The sequence below is a fragment of the Bufo bufo genome, chromosome 2, assembly GCF_905171765.1.
Source record: "Bufo bufo chromosome 2, aBufBuf1.1, whole genome shotgun sequence".
NCBI lineage: Eukaryota > Metazoa > Chordata > Amphibia > Anura > Bufonidae > Bufo > Bufo bufo.
Genome location: NC_053390.1, coordinates 431,262,139 through 431,283,158, shown reverse-complemented (window position 1 = coordinate 431,283,158; position 21,020 = coordinate 431,262,139). Strand labels below are relative to the sequence as shown.

Here is a 21,020-nt window from a genome sequence, read left to right as displayed (position 1 = left end):
CGCATCCTAGCCGCAGTTTTGGCGGCTCGGATGCGGACCCATTCCCTTCAATGGGGCCGCAAAAGATACGGACAGCACTCCGTGTGCTGTCCGCATCTGTTGTTCCGTTCCGTGGCCCCGCCAAAAAAATATAAGGTGTCCTATTCTTGTCCGGCAGTTATATTAAAGGCTGTCCGTGCTGTTCCGCATATTAAAGGCCATCCGTGTTTTGCGGATTTGCGGACCGCAAAACACACAACGGTCGTGTGCATGAGGCCTAATGCAGATAGCAGCTATTTATGTCTGGTCAGCAGAAGCCGAATAATCACGCGGATGCTTAGCCCCACATAAAGCAATGTGATATCGCAGGTTACATTAACACTTTGAATACGCCTTTACAACTGGATCATCACGCTTTTATGTAGTCAAAAGACTCATTTCCAGGGCACATGGTTCTCCTATTAATTGGAGGTACGGAGAAAGGGTTAACTGTCACATCCCATTGAAGTGACAGGACGCAGCCCTGTTACTAAGTTACACTGCTTTCCTTGTGCGATTGGATGGTGCCTCCTGCCTGCAATGGCTGCTGATAGGAGCTTCATCCTGCGTGCTGGCCTGCGCACACACCTCTAAGGAGGGATACAGTGAGATTCTGTACGGCAACAGCATGTGGCGGGGGGGGCGGAGGGCAGTAGAGGGTTTACATCTTCAGAGGAGGTAGGAAAGCTTAGATGGGAAACAACAAGCAAGTATCCATGCTGCATGCAGCTGCCCAGGCCACGGTGTGGCTGTAGACGCAGGCGTTGGGCGCAGGATAAGAGAATTAGCCTCAGGAGCAGATTGCCTCTGCAGGATTTTCTCTCTGTATCCATCGCTCACCCTGATCCTCGTCTGCAAACGAATCCAATTCCGAAGCACCAAAAATCGTCGTGACAATAAATGAGGTAAGCAACCCCGACCAAATCTTTCTATTAGCTCAGAAGGTGAAAGAATCGCGCCGTTCCTTATTCCGCTGGATCATGGCCATTTGTTAACCCTTTCCTTAAGCAGGAGGATACTGTCAGCAATAACAAATGCCTCTAGACCTGAACATGGGTATTGCGTTCTCTACTGGCCCTGGTAGTCAAGGCTTTATTGGTATTCGTGGTACTATTATCACTATACTGGTATCATTATTAGCCTGCAAAGGAAAGTGCCAGCTGAATTAAAGGGGTTGCTTCATTTTGCTCTTCATCATATGAGATCAATGGTTTCTAGATGTGTACAGTTATGCAGGATACGGACACAGACCATATTGCTTTTCCATAAGAAAAGGTTTTAACTTTTCCTGTCCCTGCAGACTATCGCTCCCTGTTATCCATGGCAGCTTCTCTGCAGCTTGTTGCACATGGTTGTGTTGTGATTTTCAGACTCATTTTGAATGCTGGCTGCTATTGCTGCAGACTCTGATGATTTATATGTACAGTATATGTACAGTGTGTGTGTATATATATATATATATATATATATATGGCACATTCAGCCCTGACCTACTTATCTGGAAAGAGGTAACACAGAGAAGTATACGCAGCAGGTTTTATAAACACGTAGGTTTTTTTCTGCACTTTTGCATTTTTTGTCTGCAAAAACGCAATCTTCAGATGTTTGCTTAAGGTCTATAGGAAATATGAAATGCAGGTTTTTAATTTTTTTATACTACCATTTTTCTTTATTAGGTGGCATTTTATTACTGTATGTTTTGCCGTTTTTTTTTTTAGCCATATTGCCATCGCCTTCTCTAAAGGGGAAAAATGCCAGAAAGAAAACACTAGTGGTAAGACACGGTGGCCCAGATTCACTAATCCTATAGATGGCAAAAACTTAGACAGGCCGTCTAGACCTGCACCAGATTTATCTCAGGGGCTCAGGCTGGATGAGAAACCTGATGCCGGGATAGACACTTTTTTCTGACTCTCTAACAACTATTGGTTGGCCTACTTTGAGACAGAATTATGGCGCAATTTTGGGGCAGAAAGAGGCATTTTAGGCCACACCCCCTTTCCCGCTAAGCTGCACCCCCTCTTATGTCAAAATAAGACATATTTTTGGCGCAGATGACACATTAGTAAAACAAAAGCCATAAAAAAGCCTGTGTTTATTATGTTTTATATTGGTAAAATAAACTCCAATACCAAATTTACACTATTAGTGCTATTAATAATTTAAAAAATTTGGTCAATTAATTTTCTACTATTAACGTGTATATGAATGCTAATGCTATCCACTTGTATAAGAAAACATAGGCAGACTCTTAGGAACTCCACTTAGGATCATTGACTCTATGGTGGACTACAAGACACATCATTTATGGAGTAAATGGACTGCAGTCATTTAACATGCTAGCCACAGAAGTGCATTTCAGCAATACATTAGTGAGGAGAAAAAAACGATGGTGCCACTCAGCAGGCTTCGTCCAAGTACACCAGGGACACATTTGTTGGTTTTATATAAGAAAGCATGTCTAGCAAGGATAGATTTGGTAATGAAAAGCATTAATATGCCCTTGCAAAACAGCATGTGTATATAGGAAAGCAAATGCAGTGATCTGGGCATGATGTTGTGCAGGCCAGTGCAGGAATAGTTGGCTAGGAAGGAAAATTGCACTGTAATGCTGTGGTACGGGCCGTGAGGGAATGCTCTGCAGGAGGACAGATGATGCAAAAAATGACTGGACTTCTGTATTATGCAATTATGTTACAGGCCTTTAGTAAGGTAGGTAGAGAGGAGCGAATCGAATCCCACAAAGTGGAATTCGATCCGAATTTCAGGATAAATTCGATTCACCTAGAAGCTCGTGCTTTGTGTCAGCTAATCGATTTACCTGAAATTGTATAAAAAACTAAAAAATTCAAACTTACCTCCTCCATTTGCTCGCGACTGGCCGCCAGCTTCCATCTTGCTTGAAGATCTTGGCCGAAATCCGTCATACATCACTACTGCAGCCGGCGTGATGACGTAATCTCGTACCGCACAGGATTTCGGCCCAGATCTTCAAGCAAGATGGCGGCGGCCGGCCCGTCGCAAGCAAATGGAGGCAGTAAGTTTGATTTCATTTTTTTTTATTGTTAATTTTACATTCAGATGCCACGATCATGTATGAACGTGGCATCTAAGGGGTACAATGACAGGGGTGGCGCTATCGCAGCTCCCTGTCATTGCACCCGCTACTTCGTCACAAAGCAAATTTTGGGGTGAAATTCGGCAAATCAGTCGAATCGAACTTTTAAGAAATTCGCTCATCTCTAATAGCAGGTTAACAAGTCAAAAGGTGATGATAGGGTTACCATGTGCAGATGATAACCATACAGGAGTGTGAATTGTGTGCAAAGCTGATAGAAACTTATATAAGGCTGCTTTGGTCAGTGGTTTCCATCAGTGTGAGCCAAAACCAGGTGCGGGTCAAATATACAGGTGCACATCTTTCCATTGTACCTTATCTCTGTGTGTCTCACAATCACTGGTAAAACATTGACCAAACACTGACAGTATTAAAGCGGCCTAATATGTATGACATTCCACCCTGAAATGCTGCAATATTGTTATGAATATTTTATAGTGGTCCAGTACTGAGGCATGAGTGATATGTCTTCAGCCAAATACCAGAAATAATACTTGAAATTGTAGGTCTTTACATGACCCCAAAGTAAGGCCTCTTTCACACTGGTGTGTGCGCCCCATTGCCGTATTGCGGACCGCATTTGCGGATCCGTAATGCACGGGTGCCATTCCGTGAGCATTCCGCATCACGGATGCGGACCCATTCACTTGAATGGGCCCGCAAATCCGGAGATGCAGAATGGTGTGGAACAGAACCACGGAACGGAACCCTACGGAAGCACTACGGAGTGCTTCCGTGGGGTTTTATCCCGTACTTCCGTTCCGCAAAAAGATAGAACATGTCCTATCTTTTTGCGGAACGGCCGGATTGCGGACCCATTCAAGTGAATGGGTCCGCGATCCACTGCGGCTGCCCCACGGACTGTGCTCGTGCATTGCGGCCCGCATTTTGCGCACGCCAGTGTGAAAGGGCCTTAACCTTGGACAGCATGTGATATCATCTGACCAAAGATTGAACGAAAGGCAGGACTTCATTTAGTTTGTCACTCATATACAGTATATACCATACACACAGTATTGACTACAAAGCTTAAAATAAAAAAGATAAGACAGATAGATATTAGATAGATATGAGATAGATGAGAGAGAAAAATATGATATAGATAGATTGGCATGCCTTCCAACTGTCCCTGGGCAGCATGTCTCACTTACAACTGTGCAAATAGAGTTGAACACAGTGGTGAAGCAGGGAGCCCTCAACTCCCTGTTAGAGCATACCCCTTGCGCCCACTGCTGTTAGTGGCCTGGGGCAGAGCGATGTAATGATGTCATTGCGCCTGCTACAGGCCGCAAACAGCACACACTGGAAGAGGCCTTCAGTCACTGGTGATCTCCTTTCATGCAGGAAATGGGGCCAGGTGAGTATTAGATTTGGAGGCTCTAAGTGGCATAACACTTCATGAGGGGCACAAAGGGGTATAATACAGTATGGGCAATCTCTAAAGGAGGCACCAAAATATATTTTATCGAGCATTCACAACAATCTAGATTGAAGCAAAAAAAGCTTGTTGCACACACCCCACTAAAAAATTGTCAATAATCACCATTAGAGTAACAAAAGAGTCCAATAATTACACATAGACGATCGTAAAATAGTACTAAAATTAGCAGCGGATAGATCAATACAGGAGAAGATAAAATAGGAATCACTAGACACAGACACAGAAATCACTAGAACGGCACTAGAGAAAATCAAAAGGTAAATCCCAATATCAAAACGTAATAACCCCGAATATATAGTGATAAAGGTCATAGCAATATAAATATCAATCCATATAATACAATCAAGCAGCGCACCAACTCTGTGGCCACCTCCTCCCAACGCCGTTTCACCACACTGGGCTTCTTCCGGGGATGTTTTCAATAAAGGACTCTTGTTACTCTAATGGTGATTATTGGCAATCTCTAAAGGAGCATCATACTACACGAGGGGCACTAAGGGGGTGTATTACTTCAGGAGCACTATGTTGGCAACTATGGGGGCATACTACTTCATAAGGGGCACTAAGGAGACATAGCAAAAAGTGGGAAGGGTCTAAGGGAGCATCATACTGCATTGCGGCACTAAGGGCATTATAAAGAGGGAGGAGGCACTAAGGAGGCATTATACTACATGAGGGCACTAAAGGGGTATTATACTGCATGATAAGAATTTAAGGGGGCATCGTACTATGTTGGGGGCACTAAAGGTGCATCATACTGTGTGGGGACACTAAAGGAGCATCATAGCCCTGGGGGGGCACTAAGGAGACATCATTACTATTGAGGGGGACTAAAGGAGCATCAGTACAGTTTGTGGGCACATACACTGTGTGGGGCATCCTTACAGTGTGGTGGGCACAAAGAGGTACTATTTCTGTGTGGTAATACAAAGGGGACTGGATGGGATTGGGTGTGTATGGATAAGAATTGGGTAGGCTTAGAGGTGTGGCTTAATGTAAAAATATTTGTTGTCCGCCTGCATTTTATCGAAGTTGGGAGGTATGTATTAAGTGATGTTTATTTGCTTTGCAATCCTTTCAGTTTGACTGCATAACCTCTTTTTCAGTAAGTAGGTCAGAGCTATGTCTAGGAGCACAGACTTCTATGTAAGTGAGTCATCGCATCCAGTGCAACCCACTTAATCGCAACATGAATGACAACAGTTTTTATAAATGAACTACACTCCTGAACATTGAAATTGCAACACCAAGAAGGAAGGGATGTGGAATTATGGAAATCACAGGATCACTAGACATGTTAATGATATGCAAATGATAAAAATGGAAGCAAAATATTGAAAACATTTTGATTTATTCAGTATCAAGTATGAGAGTCACATGCAGAAATACACACACATGTCTTGGTATGCTATCAATGAGGTTATTACTGGTTGTCTGAGAAATGTTCTGCCATTCTGAATGCCCTTGGGCACGCAAATCATCAAAATCCGCTGCTGGTTGCTCTCTTTGCAAATGCCTAACAATGACATCCCAGATGCGCTCAATGGGAGACAAGTCAAGAGACACTGCAGGCCATGGTAGCACGTTTAGGCCACTGGCTGGTCACAGTAACACAAGCAATATGCAGCCTGCGCTGTCCTGTTGAATAACAGTTTCTGGGACACTTTAGAGAAATGGCCATACCACTGGTTCCACAACTAAATCATTGTAACACCGAGCTGATAGTGTACCTGAAATGAAGACTCTAGAGGCATGGCTATTGTACATTAGGACTTGTGTGACCTTCCCTTGTGAAGGCCTTTTCATGGCATTGCCCACGTGGTCTCCAGACCAATCTCTGGCTATCATTGCGTCCAAGACAAAAGCAGGAATCATCGCTGAAGAGGATGGACCTCCATTCCAGCCTTCATTGCCATCTAGCTGTGCACCATGATAGCCTTTGAGAGACGTGGTGTGAGGTCAATGGAACACCTGTAGCTGGAGGTCTGGCTCATAGCCCAATGTCGTGCAAACGCCTTTTGATGGTTTGTGTAGACACTGTCATCCTAAGTTTGGGAGGTGATGTCCAATTTAACTTGCAGTACAGAATGGATCTCTAGGCGCCATTCTTGTAATCAGAGGTTTGGAACAGTGCAGACATCTCGGTTCATGGATTCTTTCCCTCTCAGGTTACAACAAATGTTGATAACTGGCACATTGATGAACAGGAGGCATCGCACAATCATCCCACATTACTTGATCTGATATTTGAGGTTTCATTTATATACCTTCCACATGCTACTTCTTCGATTTGCGAAATCTTACAGCTTGTCCTTTTTGGTGTTACAATTTCAATGTTGAGGAGTATGTCGGTTGCCTGCTTAGAAAATGTCAGGCTCAACAAGTGTGCATTATGGTTGATGGTCAGAGTTCCCCCTCTCCCGCATAATGGCTTCCGCACAGGTCACAGAGCATGTCTACAAAACTCAAGTCAGTGAATTATCTCCAGATCACAGGTGCTTATGGTCCATATGGCTGCTTTAAAGAATATCTCTGAATGCTGTTAACTGCAGATCAGGCAAGATGGCAGCTCCCTTAATCATCTTCAGAAAACAGAATGAAGCACCCCCCTTCCCAATCATAATATAAATACAGACTAGAAAACAAGATTATTTATCAGTATCTGGGTTTAATTTGCAAAATACCAGAGATACATTACCTTCAAAACCCATTAATGAATGTATGAAAAGGGTTGTATGTTCTGTGAAAAAGTCCTATATGAAAAGTGCATTTCTTTGGTTCATTCTTGATATGACTGCTCATTTTTGACACACAGTTATCCTGTCAACCAAAATTATTGAGTGGATTGCAGTGTTCCAATAGACTGTCAAAATTGGAGTTATGGAGTATGGAGTGAAAACCACTTAGAGGTGACCGAATCACTATATATGGAATTATCAAAGGTCAGCATAGGGCTGTAACCAAACAAGAGGTCACCTTCTATGTCTAGAAGAAAGAAAAATTGTATGTCAACATATAAGGGGATTCTGTACTGTAGGAGCAGCGAGACTATGGAATTCTCTACCAAGTCATTGTATTAAGTAGTTGAAATAGGTGTCTGGATGTCTTTGAGTGTAATGAAATGACAAGTTATAGGTACTAGATTACTGAAGATCTGGCCACTCATCACTGTCACCCTCAAATCCCCAATAATGGTGCATGTTTGGCTCAGATGGAGTGGAAAGGGGTGGCTATTTGTCAGATGGTAGCAATTTTGTCTGATAGAAAAGTAGGTAGCTCTCCAGAAATCCAAAAAAGTCAATATAGCGAGGGCCCATCAAAGGTGCCATGTTGATTCAGGGCAAGTCACTGATGTAATTATACTTGGTAATGAAGCCTGTCGCCATTTAACTATCACACAATACATTACATATGCTGCGTGACACTGCACAGAATGTACTGTATTCACTATGTGAGAAAGTAACAGGTAACCTCCAGTATAACTGGTGAGACACAACTAAAACCAGGCAATGTCCAGGGGTGCCATCCCCCATATGCGGAAAATAGCACTCTCGAAGTATGAGCGTAGTCCAGGATCCCACTGTTTATGATGGTAAAAAACTGCATGCACCGGTTTTTGTCTGGCCAAAAAACGTGTTCATGTTGGAAACTAGCCAAATACCTGCTGGATCCCATTATAGTCAAAGGACTCTGTCAGTGAACTGTAGTATTTTTTTAAATTTATATTGGGGCACAGGTTAGGTTGGGGTTAGCTCCTAAGCCGGACAAGCCCTTCAACCTTAGTTTTATTTTGGTGTATCAAATGTCTGGGGCAATCACTTTTTCGGATTTTCTGCTCCACTGTCACAGTCCCGCCTGTGAAGGGGACTAGAAGATCGAGGAGACTGGCTGCATGTGATTGACAGCCTCTTTAGTTTCACTTTCCGTGTTGTTGCTGGGGATGACCACACCTCTTGTCTCAGATGTAACTTAAGTGGTCATTCCTTCTCCTCTATTTAGTCTTGCCTCACCCATCATGCTATGCAGTTGATAGCTCCTTGTTTGTGGAAGTCCTGGTGTTGGTTCTCTCTAAGTTCCTTCTCGTCCGCATACTTTTGGAAGTTAAGTGTATCTTCTTTGTTGTTGGTTGTTTTCCCCTACCTCCTGATATTAGGCCTGAGGGGGTCTCCTATTTCTTCATCTGGGAAGGAATAGGCCATCCGTGTCCTGACACTCTCTGCAGGGCCCTGTTAGGGTGAGATTGGGCTTAGGTTCCTGCGTATGAACATTCCTACCATCAAGGTCTGTTCATACTTATAGCAGTCAGTGCTCGGCGTAGGGACTCTCTAGGTGTGACCATTTCCCTTTCCCTAGGTTCCAGGCCTAATACCTTTTCCCTTCCCTTCTGTGTTCAGTGTGGAGTGTATTTACCACACTGCGCTGTGACATCCACATTATATTAATTCCCCCTCCAGGCTATTGACATCAATCTTTTTCACTCATAGGAATTTGCTATAAGGAAGAGAATTTAAGCTTTGACAGATCATAGGTTTTTATCAGTAGGGATCTGAGTGCTGAGACCCCCACCAATCGCTAGAACAAGGGCACACATACTGTAGGGCATTCACTTCTTGCTGCAGGAGATGGACTCAATAGAAAGAGATGTGATCACTTCTCTCTCCTCGTTCTAGCGATCGGTGAGGGTCTCAGCTCTCTGACATCAACTCTGCATCTTCTTGGTATACTCTACTAGTATAATAACTTATAATAGAATGCCTTTTATACTATTTAATCAGAGTTAAACTGTGTTTGATACTAATATAAAGTAGGTCACGAACAGTTTAGACCAAGTGGTCCTTACATAATGGAAACTGTAACCATAGCTACTGCATCCTGTCACTATGGCAACTCCTTTCCCTGTCAGCATCCTTCCACATGTGTTACTTTTTATTTTACTTGGCAGGAATTATATAAAGAGTTGCATTCTGCTAAGTGTTAAATGAATTCAAGCCAAAATAAATAAAACAGGCAAACAATTCATCTGGTTAGCTTGAAATCGAATATATAAGCAAACATAAATTGACTTTTTCCGATAGAAATGAATGATTAAAATGTGTCCATAAGACGGCGGCTTGTGCTTCCCATGGGTGATATTCTCTATTTCCTTAAAAAGTATCGGCCGGATTAATATAGGAATTGGTTTAGGGATAGATTAGTATGTGTTGAGGTTGGGTTGAGGGATTATCTGTTCTTCTTCTTTAGGGTACGACCACCCTGGGTGGATTTCCTGTATCAGAATTTCTGCTGCAGATTTGCTGTGTATTTCACCCTCTGGATTTCGAGGGGTGAAATCTGTGCTGGAAATCTTCAGCATGAAAGTGACATGGTACATATTTAATCTCATGCAGTGTAGATTTCTTTTTTTTTTTTCAGTTTACGTTGCATATTTTTCTTCGTACCATTTGAATGAGGTTTCTTAAATTCTCATCCCCTTTGCTGGCACTATAAAATGCTGTAGATTTGCTCCACGCAAATGCATGTTGGCAGATCAGCAGAGTATCTGTCTCTTGTGGATGTACTCTGAAAGGGAATGTGTCACAAGGTTTATGATCCACCATGTGAGGACAGTATAAACTGGTGATAGAGACCCTGCTTCACACACAAGGTCACAAGGATGACCAAGTGTGTGTATTGCATTGAGTGGACTCCAGCTCTTGGCTCCCAGTGAAGCTGCTCATCTCTGATTATAGCAAAACGACTGAGCAGGAAAAGTAAGTGACTCTGTATCATAATAAGGATCCTTGCCGCCCCTTAAACAGAGGGGCATAAACCTGGTGACAGACTACTTTTGGCATATGTAGGGAAGGATAGACAATTATTTTAGTAAATACAGTAAATATACTTTTATAGCGATAAAAACACAAATCGGCATTATGTGTAACTTTAATTTCCCATAACCCCTTTAAGTTGAACACACTCCTCGTCACAAAAAGGAATGTAGAAATGAGTTTGGGAGAACATTCGTCACCTACGAGGACTAGATCAACTTTACCATTCTACGTTGAAAGAGGCACTTCTCCAAACAAATGTTGCCTCCCCGTTTTGTAAGTGAGCTGGTATATATAACTGTTTGACAAAGTTGCATATCAATTTATTTATGCATTTTCAGCCTCCTTTACTTTTGGCAGTTATATCATGTGTCCCCTGAGACTCTGGATCTCAGAGCATCTGCTGTGTGGACTGGAAGTCAGTTTCTCTATTCTTTCCTGTACACTAGATGTCACTGTTCTGGTCCGCCCCCTTCACTGTCGTCTGCTCTTCCTGAATTCTTAACCCCTTCAGCTGCACAGACTCAGGGCTGAAGGCTTTACTGAGTAGCTGCAGGCAATGAGGAGACAAATGCTGGGCACAAGAGCTGACAGAAGAGTTCTGCAGGGCATTGCACAAGAACAGGTAGGGGGAAGATCCTGTGTGTATAAGCAGTGTCATTATAGAGCTGGGACTTGTAGTTCTACACATACAACATGCTGCAGAGTCTCCCAGCAGGCAGACATGTCACTCAGGGCAGCTCGTGTATCCACTCCCTTAGCAGTGTCATTATACAGCTGGGACTTGTAGTCCTACACATACATGATGCTGCTGAGTCTCCCAGCAGACATGTTACTCAGGGCAGCTTTTGTATTCACTCCCTCAGCAGAGCAGGGGGAGGGGCAGAGATTGTTTTTATTGCATGTAAACAAAGGGCCAGAAGAGAGCCAGGGAAATTAGAAAATAGATATTTATTTGCCGAAAACATGCTTAGCTTAGTTATATATTGCTGACCATCAGATTTACAGTGCTATATATATTTTTTTTCATAACTCGGACAGCCCCTTTAATATTGTCATCACCTACATTTGCAAACAATATAAGTAAGTGAGCTTAGTGATACCACAGAATGGTCTAAATGACAATGAAAATTTGGCAAGGTAAATAGTTACCACAATAATGTTGATCTGTTGAAATGATTTCACATGTTACAAGTAGCTGAGAAATGTAACATGTTCTGGGAGATATTTCTTGGAATATGAGAAGCTGGGAGTGAAATTATTGTATCTGCCAGAACTGCAGTCTGATTCTAGATGGATTTAAATTGCAAATGAGAAAAGTCTGAACATTGTGTATTGTGGGGGTGGTAAAAGATTCATACACCTTAAGTGTCACCCAGTTACAGTGTCATTGAAGATCTCCACTAAATGAAAACTTATGATGCATGTGGTATATAGTATGTCCATTATATAACCAAGAAACATCTTGTATATTTCTATAGTTGGTCACATTCATTTGGCTGGCAGAGCATTTTAAGACAAATATGGAATGCCCAGATGTACAAAGTGAATCAGAATGTACACACAAGTATAAGAAGTCACTTCCAAAACATGTTTGAATAATGCTGCTTGTTCTTGAAGTAGGCTGAACTTTTAACTATTTGGGAAACACGGTCCTAGAGGTTAGTACTGGTGCCTTTCAGCACTAGGGTCTTGAGTCCGAATCCAGCCAAGGGTAATATCTATATGGAGTGGATTGTCCTTAAGTGGGTTTCCTCCCAAAGACATAGTGATAGAGAATTTCGATTATGAGCAGCATTTGGGACAGTCAGTGATGATAATATCTGTAAAGCGCTGTGGAACATGTGTGCACTTTAAAAGCAAGAGAAAAAATAAAATGCTTTGAATACTGGTTCTGTTCTGGACAAGTGTCTGGTCTGGTCAACTACAAATAGGCAGATCAGACCAACCATCTCAGAACTGTGACCCCCACCATTCCTAAGAACGAATGGACAAAGGTCTCTTCGGCTTTTCCTCTGCACAGGGAGTCTTATGGCCACAAGCTATGTAGAGAACTGCAACACAGCTCTATTTATTGTAGTTCCCTGGATATTGGGGGAAAAGGAGCCACATTGCTTAAAGGGGTTGTGCTATCTGGACTTTTATGGCATGTCCTCAGGATATGCCATTAATGTCCGATAGGTGTGGATTTCACCTCGGGGGCACCATCAGGAATGTGGAGGTTGCATACATGGTTCTCTCCACCCTGTGCATATACTATGAATGTCTAAATGGAAAAAAAACTCCTTTAAGTTGTATTTTAGCTTATTCATTCTGATGTTTGGTGGGAGTTTCATCAGTGGGACCCTAACTCATACCACAGTGAAGTCATATCTTAGCCATGCCAATATTGAAAAAGTGTTCCCATTCTTGCAAATATCAAGAAGGAGTATTTTCTTCAAATATATACCAGTATATATTTTGTTATAAATCATAAGTCTTCAGGTTTATGTTGGTAATAGTAAATGCATAACTATAACAGTAGGCTTTTCTGGCCATATCACTAACAATTCTTAAATCAAACAGTAATCCAGCTCACTTGTCTGTAATCCATATGCACTAATTTGTATGGCAACATAAAAAAAAGAAAGCCCCAGCATCTAGTAGAAAATTAAAACATCCAAAGTCCATCATGTTAGGGAATGCCTAAGGGGAGTATATGCCTGAAACATGTACGAAGTTAAGTAAGCCACATGTACCATAATGGATTGGGTGGATTTTATGGACTTTCAATAAAATATGGCTGTTTGAATTTTTACTGGATGCTGAAGCTTTCCTTTTTTCCTACTAACAAATTATTGTTACATGTCACTGGATTTACATACTAACTGATCATTACAATGATTGTGAAAGATTGCACCAAGGTATGTTTACAGATAGCAGTCTTCCAATATGATGTGAACCGTCCCTGGTCTGACATTGGTAGGACATTTATTTCTATGCAAATCACTAAAACTATTGTCCTATACCTGCTGGAGTTATGAAGGGGTGCAGGCCTCTACATAACTTCAGCAGATCAGCAGATCCACCGCCGCTTCTAAATGTAAGACGGGTTCCTAGCTGTCTTACATTTAGACCATTTTCTACCCCTAAAACAGGTGTAGAAAATGGTAAATGAGACAGGACTATCGACCCGTCCCCTTTCCCGCCCACGCCATGCCAACTTTTTTGACCTGACGTGAGCGGGGAGAAGTCTCAATCTTTTCACCGCAATCTGCACCAGAAATATGCCTAATTTAGGCGTGTTTCTGTTTAATACATGACCCCCTATATGTCAGACACGACTTGATCTGTCCACCATCTACAACTACAACTGAATGTCCCGTGCAGTCCCTATGTAGACTTAGTTTTTTTCTGCAATGGTCAGGTAGATGCCATCAAAATGGTTGTGAGTAAGAAAGAGGACCCTCATTTTATTGTTACGTCATGAGTAGTTCCTCTATAGTCAAACAGATGGTGGATGCACTTCTAGTTCTTATTTTTAAGTCAGTCCCTCATATTCTAATTTTACTCTTAGACATGAACATATACTAGGGACAGTCTCATAGGAAGCCAGCTAACCCACCAGTAGGTTTTTTAAAAGTCTAGTATGAAACTAGAATATCTAGAGTAAACCACACAAACACAGGGAAAACATACAGTTTTTGTCGTTGGTCAAATTTTGAATACCCCAGCTGTAACCAGGCAGCAGTTCTAACCACATTATTTTCCTAATAATTTGTATTATGAAATTAAATATTAAGATCCTTGCAGTTCCAGAAACAACTATTGTGTCTTATACAATTCCAAATCCTGTGATTGTCACTAGAAGAGCTCCCTAGTTCCCTGCTAATGCCTTCCTTTTTTAATTTTAGGACACACCATGTTGACCAGCATAGCAGAACGGATAATGTACTGCCTGACAGGCAAAACCCCAAATTCTGTGGGTCCTTCGGACACTTCAGAAACCAGCGATGGCTTCGATTTTCTCGAGGTGAAGCCAGGCCGAATTTTAAGAATACGACACATACTGCCTTCTCGATCTGGAGGTGGAGAGGAAGGCGAGGAAATAGAGGATGTGAAAAATTCAGGCCGAGGACTGATCCACTGCAAGCGTCGAATAACTGTCTATCGCAATGGACAGCTTGTGATAGAAAATCTTGGTGCCACTCTTCGTTCTGAAATCTTGCATTGCCGCAATGGGAATACTGAACCTGCAGGTACATTGGAAGTCGAGCTTTCAGATTATACCAGCACAGGTAATGAGAGTGCTGGAGGAAAGGAGAGTGATTTACCACCTGGGAGGCGCAGAAAACGTAAGCCGAAAAAAGTTCTGCAGGTTGACTGTCAAAGGCGTGTTACTAGCTGCAAAGGCACCCATTCTGATGTAGTCCTGTTCTTCATTCATGGTGTTGGAGGTTCTCTTGACATTTGGAAAGAACAACTGGATTTTTTCTCAAAACTTGGGTATGAAGTTGTAGCACCAGATTTGGTGGGGCATGGCTCAAGTGCAGCTCCACAAATAGGTGCTGCTTACACCTTTTATGCCCTTGCTGAGGACATGAGATGTGTGTTCAAGCGCTACGGCAAGAAACGAAATATCTTGGTGGGACATTCGTATGGGTAAGTTAATAAACAAAAATACATGCTTAGATTTAATTTTTTTTGCAAAACATACCGTATGTTATTTCACCATAATTGGGGTTCTTACTGACAGCACACTGTCTTTTGACATCACTTAGTTTTCTAAGCTACTTCCATCGGAAACACGGTAGCATGAAGAATCATGACACCCGGTAGGAATTCATTTCTGCCTTTTCAGATACATAGTTTTCTTTGCTAAAACTGGCATTTCACTCGCCATTCTTAGTAAAAACCCTGCCAGAGGAAGATCCAACTAAAGGCACACGCCTTAAATTTGTTGCATCTCCTGTTGTCCGTGTCACAGAACTGAAATTTACTCCAGCTGTAATAGATCTCTGGTGTAATGTGAGCCAGTTGCTGGAGCACATGTTATGAAATGTGTCAGCTGTGGAGGACCACCCATGGTCCACCTCTTCCCATCCATGCCCTCCCCACTTTTTTGAAAAGTGGAAAGAGTGTCAGAAAAAGCTAAAAAGTTGCTAATTTTGTAGCAAACGGCCCTTTTGACACAATGTGCAACTTTTGTACACCAGAAAACTGGCATAGAGCTATCGTAAATTACCTCCATAGCTCCCTGCTGCTAGATCTAGCAAACCTCTGCTAACTAAGCCAAGCACAGCTCTTATTTTCAGTCACAGTTTGGGGAATGTGTCATCGAAAGTTTTTCCTGCCAGTTAAAACCTGATAGCTACACATATCCTTTTTTCCTAATCCTTTCTTGAAGATGATTATGGGGTCAGTCATCTTGCCTGCGCTGTTCTTAACATCATTTAGAGACATGCTTTACTGCAGCCACCATGGACCATAGACACAATGAACAGGAGGGGACCTCATTGACATCTATGGGAGAGTTTTCTAGGCATGCTCTGTCACCTGTGCAGAGGTCAGGAGGGAGGAGATAAACTGTGATATCATCTACTATGAATGGTAGATCTTCTTATCTATATAGATGATATCTATCATTCTAATCCTGTCTGTAATGATAAGCAGATAAGTGCAGTAAAGTGATCTGTACAGACCAAAAAGTGGCGCTGATTATTAGGCTTAGTGGCCAGTGTGAAAACTGCAGGAGTTTAGGTTCATTAAATATAGGTAGTGACATGGAAAATTAAAACATCACCAATGTTTTTGAAAAAAATATGATGAACATAAAAACTTGTGGGGTGATTTATCAAACTGGTGTAAAGTAGAACTGGCTTAGTTCCCCATAGCAACCAATCATATTCCACCTTTCATTGGTGGAATCTGATTGGTTGCTATGGACAACTAAGCCAATTACCCCATTGATTTAAACAATAGGACATTTTCGGATGACACATTCCCTTTACAGATATTTCCCACATTGATCCGCACTGGTTAGAAGTATCTCTTTATAATAAGCTAATTACAAGGTGTGTGAACCTGCTGGATCGCCTAGCAATCAACTATAAAATGTGGGGAACTTGGAGTAGGTGTTCAGTTTTGCTGCAGCGCCTCCACAGGTGAATTAAGTATTACACAGTGGGTGGTGTAAATATATACTGTAGTAATCATGTCTTCCAAAAGTGTTTTCACATATGTTGTAGGAAAATAGCAAAAAAAAAAATGAATCATAAAAAATATACCTCCCCTATTAATCTTTATCTATAGTAATAAGCTGTGAAGGAATCACTCTCAATAGGGCAAGTTAGGCCCCTTGCAGACGAGCTTGTCTGGATTAGGTCCGGATGCGTTGCAGCTGCGATCAGGGAAAAACGTGCGAGTGCCTACGCAATTGCAGTCAGTTTTGACTGCGATTGTGTTGCATTGCTCTGCTCAGTTTTTTCCGCACGAGTGCAATGCGTTTTGCATGCGCGTGAGAAAAAACTGATTGTGGTACCCAGACCCAAACCCGGACTTCTTCACTGAAGTTCGGGTTTGGGTTAGGTGTTCTATTCATTTTATTATTTTCCCTTATAACATGGTTATAAAGGAAAATAATAGCATTCTTAATACAGAATGCTTACTAAAATGTGGCTTGAGGGGTAAAAAAATTAAAAAATTAACTCACCTCATCCTCTTCTTCGCGCAGCCGGCATAGTCTTTCTTCTTCTTTCAGGACCTGCAAAAGGACCTTTGATGATGTAATCTGAGCGCGGTGACGTCAGCGCAGGTCCTGCTGAATGAAGATGGGAAAATAATACAGGAAATTGACTTTTATCAATTTACTAACATCATCTCCTAGCAACCATGCGTGAAAATCGCATTGCATCCGCACTTGCTTGCGGATGCTATGCGATTTTCACGCATCCCCATTCATTTCTATGGGGCCTGCGTTGCGTGAAAAACGCAGAATATAGAACATGCTGCGATTTTCACGCAACGCACAAGTGATGCGTGAAAATCACCGCTCATGTGCACAGCCCCATTGAAGTGAATGGGTCCGGATTCAGTGCGGGTGCAATGCATTCACTTCACGCATTGCACCCGCACGGAATTCTCGCCCGTGTGAAAGGGGCCTTATATATCAGAATAAATGGTGTTTAATGCACAATTAGAAACTACTTTGGGGTAAGAAATAAGTGTACTTTTCATGCAAAAACCATAATGGCCCTGATTAATTGTTGTGGCTTTAGCATTTACTATTGTGGCTGTTTGCTGTTTGTTATTTATAAGGAAAATAAGCCAAAAAGAATCATCCACTGTACTTCGTCAGTTGAGGCTTTGTGTCTTCGTGGGGCAAGGGGCATGACTTAAGGTTCACCATTTTGTGCCAGAATATTGGCGCAAAATTCTGATGCATAGTAAACCAACCAATACCTGGTATAAAACTAGACTAGACAGTCTAAAGGTGCACTACAATCATCACCAAGTCTAACTATTAAACAGGATTAGTAAATTTCCCCAATGTGTTTTAAAAAATAGACGTTTAAAAAAAAAAATCAGTAATGAATGAAACAACTGTTTCATGCCTGCACATTAAAGGGGTTCTGCAGTTTGTTTAAACTGATGATCTGTCCTCTAGATAGATAATCAGCATCTGATCGGCGGGGGTCCGACACCCGGGACCCCCGCCAATCAGCTGTTTGAGAAGGCAGCGGCGCTCCAGCAGCGGCACTCCAGCAGCGCCGCGGCCTTCTCACTGTTTACCGCAGGCCCAGTGACGTCACGACTAGTATCACTGGCCTGGGCGGGGCTAAGCTCTGTTCACTTGAATGGACCCCTGCCGATCAGATGCTGATGATCTATCCAGAGGATAGATCATCAGTTTTAACAAACTGCAGAACCCCTTTAACCCCTTCCCTCCCAGAGCCGTACATGTACGGCACAGGGTGGGTGTTTAAAGATTTTTTTTTTTAGACAGCAGACACCTGGGGCTAATGTATGCAATTGACGATAATGTTGATCACATACGTTTAACCCCTTAGATTCCGTGATTAAACGTGACCACAGCATCTGGGAGGGAAAAAATCCAGAATAGCGCACTTACGGGTGTGTACCAACTCTCCCTAGCAGGGATTGGGGGGCTGGATGGTGAGTGCGGTAGTCTTGTTCCTCCTGAATGATCTGAGGCTGCCGCACATAAGTTCCTATGGGGACCCTGCCTGTGGCAGGGCTCCATAGGAACATAATGTAATCCTCATAGAGTCCAATGCTAATCCTTTGGGGTCTATGAGAGACACAATATGATGATTGGTTGTTAAAGTTCCCTATGGGAACTATAAAAAGTGTGAAATTTTATTTTTTAAATATAAAAATAAAATGTTATAAAAATTCAAATCACCCCACTTTCCTCACTATAAAAAAAACCCCACATAAACAATAAAAAAATTAATATCATGGATCGTATCGCTACATGCAAAAGCTCCCATATTATTAAAATATAAAAAGATTTATCCCATACGGCAAATGGCGAAATGGAAAGAAAAGTCAAAATGGACGATTCGCTGTTTTGATCATAAAGTCATACCCACCCTAAAATGGTATCAATGAAAAGTACAGATCGCCACGCAAAAATGAGCCCCCACACAGCTCCATACTCCATAACTACAAAAAAGTTATAGGGGTCAGAATATGGTGATCTTTGAAGGTTTTTTTTTTTTTCAGTATTAAAACGCAAGAAAAACTATACAAATGTGGTATCGCCGTAATCGTACTGACCCGGATAATGAAAGTAACAGGTCAGTTTTACGCATAGGGAATACCGTAAAAACAAAACCCATAAAACTGTGCCGGAATTGTGTTTTTTTTTTCCAATTTCACCCCTTTTGAAATTTATTTCCAGCTCCCCACTACATTGTATTCAATATTAATTGATGGCATTAGAAATTACAACTTGTCCCTCAAAAAACGAGTCCTCATACGGCTCTATGTGAACGGAAAAATAAAAAAGTTATGTCCCTGGGAGTGAAAAATGAAAACGCAAAAACAAAAAACCCTGCCGGGGTTAAGGGCATCTGTACCTATGAAACTGACAGACCTGTTGCATGTGCGCTTGGCCGCTGTGTTGGTCCCATGTTCTTACTTTGATTTACTTTAGGAGAAGTCAGGTGTGCTGATGTTTTCACTGCCTGGCCCTGTCGATCCAAGAGGGTGTGACAGTTCCAGAGAAATCAGAGCCTCTAGGAGTAACATCAACACCCCCAATGCTTTTAGAGGCTCATTTGTATATATATTAAAACATTTTTTTTTTCAGCAACGCAGACACATATGAACATGGGACAATACAGATGTCTTCAGCTGTCAAGCCCACATGCAACAGGTCAGCCAGTGTCATTGGTACATATCTGCTGACAGATGCCCTTTGAGGCTAAGGCTGGTTTCACACGGGCGTTGCGGGAAAAGGTGCGGGTGCATTGCAGGAACATGCGCGATTTTTCCGCGCGAGTGCAAAACATGGTAATGCGTTTTGCACGCGCGTGAGAAAAATCGTGCATGTTTGGTACCCAAACCCGAACTTCTTCACAGAAGTTCGGGCTTGGGATCAGTGTTCTGTAGATTGTATTATTTTCTCTTATAACATGGTTATAAGGGAAAATAATAGCATTCTGAATACAGAATGCAAAGTAAAATACGGCTGGAGGGGTTAAAAAAAAAATAATAATTTTTTAACTCACCTTAATCCACTTGTTCGCGCAGCCGGCATCTCTTCTGTCTTTAACTGTGAGCAATAGGACCTTTGATGATGTCACTGCGTTAATCACATGGTCCATCACATGATCCATCACCATGGTGATGGATCATGTGATGAGCGTAGTGACATCATCAAAGGTCCTATTGCTCACAGTTAAAGACAGAAGAGATGCCGGCTGCGCGAACAGGCCCCTTTCACACGGGCAAGTATTCCGCGCGGATGCGATGCGTGAGTTGAACGCATTGCACCCGCACTGAATCATGACCCATTCATTTCTATGGGGCTGTGCACACGAGCGGTGATTTTCACACATCACTTGTGCGTTGCGTGAAAATTGCAGCATGTTCTATATTCTGCGTTTTTCACGCAACGCAGGCCCCATAGAAGTGAATGGGGTTGCGTGAAAAATCGCAAGCATCCGCAAGCAAGTGCGGATGCGGTGCGATTTTCACACACGGTTGCTAGGTGACGATCGGGATGGGGACCCGATCATTATTATTTCCCCTTATAACATGGTTATAAGGGAAAATAATAGCATTCTGAATACAGAATGCTAAGTAAAATAGGGCTGGAGGGGTTAAAAATAAAAAGAATTTTTTTAAACTCACCTTAATCCGCTTGTTCGCGCAGCCGGCATCTCTTCTGTCTTTAACTGTGAGCAATAGGACCTTTGATGACGTCACTACGCTCATCACATGATCCATCATCATGGTGATGGATCATGTGATGAACGCAGTGACATCAAAGGTCCTATTGCTCACAGTTAAAGACAGAAGAGATGCTGGCTGCGCGAACAAGTGGATTAAGGTGAGTTAAAAATATATATATTTTTTTAACCCCTCCAGCCCTATTTTACTTAGCATTCTGTATTCAGAATGCTAT

The 21,020-nt window shown here is 42.2% G+C and overlaps 1 protein-coding gene across 1 annotated transcript in view; it reads left to right on the top strand.

Moving 5' to 3' along the window:
- The first annotated feature begins 678 nt into the window (after positions 1-678).
- Positions 679-21,020, top strand: part of ABHD8 (abhydrolase domain containing 8) — a 28,797-nt gene continuing 8,455 nt past the window's right edge. Inside the window, exons 1-2 of the mRNA XM_040420361.1 lie at positions 679-923; positions 14,278-15,025. Coding sequence (XP_040276295.1) covers positions 14,286-15,025 — 740 coding nt within the window. The 5' untranslated portion in view covers positions 679-923; positions 14,278-14,285. The remainder of the gene's footprint in view (positions 924-14,277; positions 15,026-21,020) is intronic.